We start from the raw sequence: 10,648 nt of genomic DNA on the forward strand, positions 1-10,648 counted from the left end.
ACAAAAACATTTTTACCATTTTTACCGTAGTGGTCCTAAACCTAGGAAAGCATCTGTTGCATTTTTTCCTGTGTAATGGAATCATATGGTCATCGTCGTCCGGCGCCCGTGGACCATAATGTCACTTGAGTACAAATATATTAACCTTTATGAAATTACAGAACAAGGAATCATTTAACAACAGGAAGGGATGGGTTTATTTTTAAGTTGGTACTTGAACCGTTTTTGAATTAAGGATCAGAAACAAGCGGCAATTTTCAATATGCCCGGACATTAAGGAATGGATCTCTGAAATTTTATAATGGATCGACTTGGGTTTAGTTTGGGAATTGTGACTATACAGATGTACCTTTATAGGGGCGTGACCCTAATATTTGATCGAACGCATCAAGCTTGAATACTGTGTCCACACTTGTCTGCGGTATATATATTTTTTTGGTGGGTGGGTAGGTTCGGGAGTTATTATTTTGTGTAGGACCGCAAAAAAAGGAATATTAGTTTCTATTTTTTGTAATGGAATCCATTTTCTTCCGTTTTTTTTCCAAAACGAGACCCGAAGACGGCGAGGAATCCAAAACTTAACATAGTATGTGCTTTTTCATGAGATTCTTTGATTTGTAGAATGTTACAAATTTATATATGAAAATTCGGGATTGGAATTTCCTTTAAAAAAACAAATGCTATATTTTGCGATAAAAGCAAGCAATGTTCATAGCGGATTATTTTTTATAAATGTGCAGCGGAACTGGTATTTCAGATTTGACTTCTTTCCAGACCACAAGAGGAAGGTTTGTATTGATTCCCAGGGTTATTGTCACAACCGTTTGGGAATTAAAAAAAATAACAGAAATAAGTATTTCATGAAATATAACTTGACTAATACAACTCCAGTATAAGTATATGGCTCCTTATTTTACCACAAGATCTGAACGGCTTGGATTGATATTGGGGGTAGTTTTTTACCTGTTGGGGAAATTTTTGGAGCAAAAAGAAGCACTTTCTTAATGTCTTGATATATATTGTGTAAAAGTATGTTGTGTCATAATGTTTTATACCACGAAAGGAGTGCTTAGAAAGGTTATTTCATTTTGACCTTAATCTTATCTGTCATTTAATCACAATCCAATTGTGAGCAGTATCCACGCCTGACACACCCGTTCATATTCAAACTGTGGATGTATCAAGCCCAGACGTGCGAAGCATTTTTTCGTTGAATGTGAATTGTGGACCATTTTGTATCACTAGATCAGTATAGTGGTTGAACATTACGATTTTAAAACTTAATAGATAGAGTAATAACATACTAGTGTATAATGTATTTCATAGTCAGTACTTGTGTATCAAACCGAATTCGAAGACCCGATAACTTCGCAGATACGAGTTCAATTAACCATTTTACCTTGTCCCGAGGTCACGTATCTGGGCCTAGAGACTCCGGTATCCTCAAGTTTATATTTTTTATTGTTGATCCTTTTCTCTTGCGTCCGCAAAAGTGAAAGCAGGTCAGCTAGCCGGGTGAGACGCTTAGAGGGTACCTAACTATCTGTAACTCAAATATTTATACATATTAAAGATGTTCACTTCATATATGGAGAACTTCGATGATTTTCCCATATTTTTAAAATCATGTTGAACTTAATTTGTGTAACTTTATATTGTGGACGGTATCTACTTCGTATAATCTGTAACTAAAAAAATACTGATTCAATACAGAGAGGTATCCAGGATTTAAGGTTGGGGTAAAGAGAACTGGGGAGGGGGGAGAATTTGGTACAAATCAGGATTTCATGCAAACAAAATATAATTTTATGGAGTGGAGCGTACCCCTGGCGCACCTGTTCTTGGATCCGCAACAGCCATAGTATTCGAACTTTGCATAATGTTTATATATATGCATATCGATGTGCATCTCGCATTATGGAGAAATTTGACAAATGTTTTTTTCGTGTATTCTAATCTCGTAGAACATTTTTGTCACTTTGTGTTGTGGACAAATTTGTAACTCCAAATGTATTGAAACTATTGAAATTTACAGATGATTTTTTTTTTTTTTTTTTTTTTTTGCTAAATCAGTCATCGCATTGTTGACTGCTTATCCATTTGCTCAAGTTTCTAATCAAGGACCGGTATCAAGATGGTCCCAACTTTCCCTGGATGTTTCGACCGTCAACCATGACATTCTCCAGTTGGTGGGTCAGTAGAGGTGGCCAATCCTCTGCTCTTCCAGCTTTGATCTACGATGCCGAAACCAGTCAGATGAACTTCTTCTGCTTCTGCTAACGTCTTGCGTGCTTTAACAGCCATTACCGCTGACTGGAACATTTTCCATACTGGCTGGACAGAAAATCACTTGCATCCTACTTCTACTGGAAACAGCCATGCCCGCCAGCTTCTTCCTCTACATGCTGTCATGAACTCGGCACACGCCTGACTCTTCCGTTGGTATGCCTTCCCAAGGGACAATTCTACTGTTGGACTGTGATGACCAAATTACTATGTCAGGTCGTATTGTTGCCGGGCCTACATCCGGAAACACCAGCTGCCTGCCTTGATGTCCAATCCTATGCCCTAGTCCAGGATGCGTTTTTGCTTGCATTCAACTTTGCACAGCCTTGATGTAAATATAGAATATGTGAACCTCTTAACATGTACAAATTTGATTTTAACCAACATGCGTCCGTCGTATGTAAACTATTAGCGTTTTTATGTTTTAGTATACTCGAAAACCTTTCGATTAAGATTGAATCAGCGTTAGGGTGGCATTTCTATTCTACGAGAGATGGTCGCAAAATCGTTCAATGATTTTTTTTACGGTTGGGGGGGGGTGTAGAATTAAATATCTAGTATTTTGAATTAAAACAAGTCGTAGAAATATTTTGAATATTTTGAAGTCGCGCACATGCCCATTATGTTTACAGTTTGTTCAACAGAAAACGTACAAAGAAAATGAGGTGAATGAGGAACCCGGACTTAACGTAGAACTTAGGGCATGAACCAGGTGCACCGGCAAGATAGGCATCATGTGAAAATGCCCTGTAAGAGTTGGGTTTTTTTTTTATACCTCCTTCTTTATGTGTGGGACGTACATGTATTTTGGCATACCGCTGTCCGTCGTTTACACTTGATGTACGATTTTATATGGCTTATTGCAAGTATTTTAGTAATTTGACCATTGCCATTCTGGTCTAAGTCTTATCCTGTGTCAAACATTTTATCTCAATCAAAATTTGGAGCTGTATCAATCATGAATGCTGTGTCAAAATTAGCGCCATCTTTGATTTCTGCGATTATATCGATTTTATCATGAATCAATACTTTGAAGAAAAAAGATATGGACAAGGCTCTTTTTTTATACCGTTAATGTTGCTGCTTCCATCGTTGCATTGTGAATTATCTGCCCCATGTACACGTTGCCATTACCTTTAAAGTAGTCGAATATTCATTCTTTTATAAAAATACCTAATCAACAAAAAATATGTGAAAAAAAAATTATATCTCATAAGTTTTGAAAAACTACACGGAAGAAATCTGTCAACATGATCTGTTTTTGTTCCTTGAACACTCATACACATCGCCGTAGCGGAAACGAATGACTAGTCATTTTGTGTAACAGTTTTGAATACTTTAAAGTCACAAAGTAAATTGAATGGTTCTTTAAAGCAGTTAAATCATTTATTGGGTGATTAAACATATTTTAATGCAAAAAGGAGATCAAGGGAACAAGAATTCGAACGATAACCAAACGAATATAATCCTAGGATAACGACTATAAACATGAAAAATAGACACATACAACAAGGAACATGTATTTAACGAAATAAACTGGGAGCATGGACCAGTTGCACCGGTTGGGTAAGCGTCCTTTGCTTTTCTTTAACACCCACCGAGTAGCTCTTAAAACGTCACTTCCTGAGTAGACAAAAGATGAAAGGAAAAGAATGACGACGAACAAATCGGTTTTCATGGCAGATGATACGCCTTAACGATTCACAACAATAAAACGTTCGTAGTGAAAACAACATAACCCTAGCTTGTCCAGAAGCATTATTGTGAGAAGTCGAGCAAAACGTCCACGTAGTTTCATCAACCTCTGCCAAAATGTACACGTGCATGAGTTGTGATATGAAAACTCAATACGCAAGTGCTGGAGGAATGTTGGTCCAGATGAAAGGAAATATAACAATATATTTGTTGTGTACTTAGTTTTCCCTTTCCATCGATATCTAAGATTAGGTCAAGTTATTAGACTGACTTTATAGTATTTGTAGTGTCATTTATCTCAAGTTCTTCGAAAAGTTGCGATGTATAAAATCCAGCGGAAACTGAGATCAGAAGATTTACCTATACGATGTTTCTTCTTTTGGAAAATATTAGCTATAAAGTAAGTCTCGTAAGAGTGAAGGAAAATGTCAGCGAGTAGCGGGGCATAATTTGTTCCCATTAGAATGTATCCCGTCTTTTGAAATACGACCACCACACTGGGCAGATATGTTGATAAAAAAGTAGCAAATGGATCAGACAAATCTAACATACAGACTAACGTTTACACATCGACAAAACAGTATGTACAAACACGCTTAATATATACGCACCAATCATTTCTGTAAATCAACAGCGGACAGAAGGGATACGCACAATGAAATCTTGAACCGTTTAGTTTTGCTGGACGTTTTATAATGACGGTAGCTGTGTTTTGATCAGAGGTAATATAAATTTTAAAAAAAATCTTCCAAGATGTATTTCGCGTAACATAAGCACCATTCTCATGGCGAAAATCAACATACGTGAGCAAATTTCCACATGTATAAATTTTCCTGAAACTCGATTACGTTTGAGAAATTAAATACAAGTATGTCCTTTTTAAATCTGCAAATCAATAGATGACATCGTAGGTTATTGCGAGTTTATGGGGTTAATCATATTGGTGAAGCACTCAATTATGTTATATTAGTATAATTCTACCGTAGCGTGGATTTAACACACCCCCGGAAAATGAATATTAGTTGACTTTAACCACACCAGACCTATGACCACACTCTCCCTTCTAAAAAACCATTATCTTGACCTGAGCGACTGTACGAATTACTATTGATGTATGAAATGTGTACCTCAAAAAAAATTAGTTGCATCATAATCACAAGAGTATCGATGTCGTCATTCAGTTATTCAATAATTGCCGCTAGTTTCAGACAGAATACTACTACACTGTACCAATGCTGTCTGAAACGTTCAATACATTGTCATTTTTCACCCATGTTTCCTTTCCAGGCATTTTAAATAACAACTATGTATCTTGGAAATTTCAACCCGACTGTACATGATATGGTTTACACAGCAGCAAAAAATTAAATATAAAAAATAAGTTATAGAGAGAAATGTGCAAGAAGGTTGGTTTAAAAATGGCGGGAAATGTTGGTTATCTCCCTTACTTACCGGAAGTGAATTATTTATTTGTAAACAGGCTGCGTTTTGACAGATTGACCGACTTCCAATGATGTGTCCTGTACTAGCGGATGCTAGTTTTGGACGATGAGTAGTTTGTTTGCTCTTCTGATTCACGATGTCCAGGTAAATCACTGTTTTAACCCTTAGCTTTGGTATTAATTTGGCGATACTGTTTGTTGCACTTAAATCATCTCATTATAATAACAGTGAGATGGCTAATAAAATCCTGGTATGCCGGCTTGCATATCATGAATCTTATAAAATTACGCGCAAATATTTTACAAGTATATTATGAAAGCATGTGTATGCAAAATATTTACAATGCAATTTATTTTTCTAATCGAAGTTCTTGAAATCCCGAATTGACCCTATTGTTACATTACATGTAATACAACGTTCCTTTAAATTCTGCCTCTGGATCTAAATGCTATTTTTTTAGGCTGCTGGTGCCTTGAGAGTTTGAATGGTGTGATATTTTACTAGATTGTAGAATGTTAAAGGTGGTTTAAGTCCGGTGGTAGTTTCTCATATATCTAGTTTTCCTTGAGGCTGTTTATTGACTTTAGTAATGCAATTGATCATATTTTGGACAATGTGTTACAACAGGGAAATAAATATTAGTCATAAGTATGTCTTACTTGGCAATTGATCATTGATCAAGTACTGAGTGAGTTAGACAACTGGAAATATTTCAATACTAAGTGACTAAAGTGTAGACTTGTACATGCACATGTTACTTTTTTTGCAATTACTGTATGTGTACCAGTGCTGTGCTGCACATTATTTTTTAATGTTAGGCCTTTATTAATAGCTCTCCGCTAGTCAGCTGATAGTCAACTTCCGACTGTCTGTCCTTTGTTGATGGACTTAGTTGTGTTACAAATGTGTTTAATGATTCAAGCGAGTAACAAGCATAATTTGGTTGAATACGAAATAACTACATCTAGTATCTGAATCTGTAAGTTAAATGATCCAACTCGCGAATTGCAATAGTAACCAGTGTGCCCGTTTATGACAGCGGTTGTTAAAACTTTGGTACATTTCTGTGTATGTTACATTTATATAAAACGGGTGTATGGGGTTTATATATAAACGTTAAATGCAATATTTATTGGACCGTACGTCTTGAAATATTCTAACATTTACAGTATTCTAGAAGTTTACTAATGCTTCCTGACTACTCCATACTTAAACTGACGATAAATCGTAATTCACATGTCCACATAAAGATTCTATCGAAAGTTAACATATCTTTGAGTATGATAAAAACTAAGAAGTATTTAATTAACATTCTATTTTCGGTAACAGTTCGACTTCCAATGAGAAAATACAAACTTAATTTAATAACATACAATGCATTCTATCATTAGTTTGGTTTGTTAAAAGCTTATGCGAAATTTATTGTGAGAGAAGTGAAGGTGTCAGACTTGATTTTTTTTCAGTTTCTTTAAAATTTCATTTGCAGTGAAATCGCTACGGTTCAGGACTGTAGATGTAGAGTAATGTAATCCAAGATTTTATAGTTTATTTCTTCTAGATTGAGTGTCGCTACCACGAAATCATACATGGCATGAGCATAGTTTTTACGTGAATATTTGGGAAGGTTGTTCCACATATAAAATATGAAGTATTTTATCAAGCCAGCTTGCCGGCTACAAATACTGTAGGAAGGAAATTATTTTCAAATATTTATGCACGGTCCTAATAACTGGTGCAACATGGGCACGCCAATATTTGTTTGCAATTTGAAACAAAAAAATATAAATAGTACAACAAACAAACTCACTAGTAACTACAATAAAGAAATAATGCTTCACTTCTTCCGTTCAAAGTAATTTTTATTTATTTTTTAGTCTCCTTGATGCCGTTACTGGGAATAATGCTCAGCTCGTAAGAGCAATTATTCAAGAGCAAAACTATAGTCAAACAGAAATTAAAGATGGCTTATTCTTTGCTTGTGGAAGTGGGAATATTGATTGTGCCGTTGCAATCCTTGAGACTGGAATATCACCAAATGTTCATAATTCTGAAGAGTATACACCGCTAACACTAGCCTCTCGTGGTGGTCACACCGCTGCTGTAGATTTGCTTCTTCGATGGAACGCCGACGTAAATCTCGCGGGTGGATCTTCAGCAAACGCTCCTTTACATTATGCCGCAAATGATGGTTATTTGGAAACTTGTCGTCTTCTTATAGATTCCCATGCAGATATTAATAATCGCAATACACGCGGCGATACACCGCTTATTCTAGCTTCAACAAATGGACATTTAGGTGTCGTTGAGTATCTGCTCGAGAAGAATGCAGGTGTTCGACGAAGAGGCTACCATGAACGAACCGCTCTTCACTGTGCAACGGAAAATGGTCATCTAGAAGTTTGTCGACTTTTGATAAACGCAAATGCAGACTTAGAGGAAGAGGATACTTTCGGAAATACCCCTTTGATCTGCGCAGCGGAAAAGGGGTTTGTAGAAGTTTTGCGGGTTCTTTTGCGCCATGATTGTGATGTGAACCGAATGAGTCATAGTGCCGCTACTGCTCTTCATTTTGCAGCACAACATGGTGATGTTGAAGTTTGCAGCCTGTTGCTCGATGGTGGTGCAGAGATAGATGCTCAGGATATTAGGAAATTTACTCCTCTTATGATGGCATCTCTAAACGGACATCATGATATCATAGAACTTCTTGTCGAGAGAAAGTGCAACGTTAACATGGCTGCTTACAATAAAAGGACAGCTCTCCACCTTGCTGCAGAAAGGGGAAATTTACAATGCTGTGAAGTATTATTGAAAGCCGGGGCGCATATCGATGCTCAAGATTCTCTAGGATGCACGCCTATATACAATGCTGCAATTAAGGGACAAGCGAGTATTGTAAAATTTTTCATATCAAGTGGTGCTGATTTGGTGGTGAGACCGAAAAACGGAAATTCTCTTCTTCATTTCGCTGCTTCCGGTGGTAGCATGGAATGCTGCCAAGAACTTATTAATTCAGGCTTCGACGTCAACGCTCAAAACAGGGATGGAATTACTCCATTGATATCAGCAGTAAATGGGAAGCAAATAAAGGCTGCCAGATTTTTACTGGATGCGGGATCAGATACTAACTTTAAAGGACTTCACGGAATGACCGCTCTTAACGAAGCTGTGTTCTATAATAGTCCCCAGCTTGTCGCGTTACTTCTTGAACGTGGTGCTAATCCTGATATTGAAGATGATGCAGGGACATTGCCGCTTTGGTTTGCCGTCGATGGGTTTAGCATTGAGTCCGTCAAACTTTTATTGAACGCGAATTGTCGGTATAGTGTTCAGTCAACGCTGAGTACCTATTGTGGACCATGTAACCCTATCGAACACGCGGTTCACAAACGGAAAAGACAAGTGCTTCGCTATCTTGTTGCTGCATATTGCGAAGAGACCTTAAATGTATTGAAAAACCATTTACCAGTTTTGGAGAAGATGACTTCCTTAGAACCAGATATGGTAGATTACACTAGAAACCTTTCGTCCGTCCCTCGACCCTTAACCGAACATTGTCGAAAATGCATCCGTACATCATTAGGAAGGCAGAGAAACCTTCCAAAAGTAGTTGAAAAGCTCCACTTGCCCACTTCAATCAAAAATTTTATCTTATTTGGAGACTTAGAAAGTGAATTAGGTTAAGGTTTTTGTTGTTATTTAAGTGTATTGATACTGCATTTATAGGAATATTGCTCTATGTACTCTGCTTGTATTTCTGTGTTAATTAATTTTGACTTCAGCTTTTGATATGGTTATTCCATAAAAAAATGAATTCATGGGTTGATTTGAAGTTCAAAAGAAAAAAAGGTACGTTTTAAATATTAATCTTTTTACATATATTATTGCTTGATATCAACAAAACCATTTTAAATGTACCCATTTTATATTATGTATATAATTAGAATATTATTTTACATTACTACTTAGATTTTATTGCATAAAATGCAGTAGTCACTATTGAATTATATGGCAGTTTATTGGACCAAATTTATAGCATGAAGGATCATGGTCAGGTTGTTATATGCTTTCGTTGTTAGTTTCCGTTATTACATATCTTATATGCTATATGTGTCACAATCTTATTTTATGAATAAATTTGTTAATATTTATGGTGTTCGTACACAAGTCACAACTTCAAAATGACAGTGGAAAAAAGTAATTAGTAGGTTATGCAGCCGAACTAGAACAATTTGATATATATGTGCCGTGTATGTGGTTATATGTGGACAACGATGAAATCACTAAGCAAAAAATAAATAATACTAATCTTGTTTCCTGTTACCAGCAAGAAAAAGGTAGGTTAGGTATGTAGGTAGGGAAATTATTTTATTTAAAACACACACACACATTTTTCATTGAATTAATGGGAGAACAATTTAGGCTTTTACAGTGCTTGAGCCAAAATGGCCATAATTTGTTTAGGGTAGGCACAGAAATATAGGTTGGCTAGCAGAAAACCCACACTATTTTTATTGGCCTTAAAAGAAACAGAGAAGTTGGTCTTAACTGCTCAGTCGTCTCATTTGTTTGGAAAAGCTAGACTTTTTTTATTTTGTTCAATACAATCTTCAAATAAACAATTTATATACAATATATGTCAATATACACAATGTCTTCCACTTTAGAATAAAAATTGATGTGCACCCTAGTTCTATGAACTAATAAGAATTATGTTTTTGTTTTTTGTTCTTTTGCTAATTTGACTGTTCACTCAAAAACATCCAGCATAGCGAAATGTATTGTTTTTTGTTAGTGTGTCATTTTTAATGAATTATTCACTCCTTGTGCTACTATATGACCAAGGGCGGATTCAGGCGGGGAGGTGGTGGGCTTGCCCCCCCCCCTAAAATTTGCAAAACATGGGTTGTCAGGGGTGGATTAAGGAGGTTTAGGTTGAAACTTTTTTTCGCTAATTTTACCACAGAAGAAAGGCGAATTTTAACCGTGCACAACCCCCAATCTGAAATCCTGGATCCGCCCCTGATGACTCGAATAACACGGGCATCAAACGTAGTTTTCCTTTGGTAGGCAAGCATATGTCTCTAGCTGATTAAGTAATCATTGTTTACAAGAACTTTGTTTATCTTTAGATCACCAAATGAGTCGATGATCGTTTTAGCATGCATTTGTATACATGCTGCCGAGGAGAAATGGAAACCTGTCAGTTAATGAATCAAGGATA

At 36.4% G+C, this 10,648-nt stretch overlaps 1 protein-coding gene across 1 annotated transcript; it reads left to right on the plus strand.

The window, feature by feature from the left end:
* The first annotated feature begins 5,433 nt into the window (after positions 1 to 5,433).
* LOC148625720 (uncharacterized) lies at positions 5,434 to 9,573 on the plus strand. Its single transcript, XM_088569440.1, has 2 exons — positions 5,434 to 5,568; positions 7,299 to 9,573. Exons 1-2 carry the CDS (start codon positions 5,561 to 5,563, stop codon positions 9,106 to 9,108), a joined length of 1,818 nt encoding a protein of 605 aa, XP_088425566.1. The 5' UTR covers positions 5,434 to 5,560; the 3' UTR covers positions 9,109 to 9,573.
* The last annotated feature ends 1,075 nt before the right edge of the window (positions 9,574 to 10,648 follow it).

Source organism: Perna viridis, chromosome 2, assembly GCF_037379345.1.
Source record: "Perna viridis isolate PV_CMFRI_1.1 ecotype Kerala chromosome 2, ASM3737934v1, whole genome shotgun sequence".
NCBI classification, from domain to species: Eukaryota; Metazoa; Mollusca; class Bivalvia; order Mytilida; family Mytilidae; genus Perna; species Perna viridis.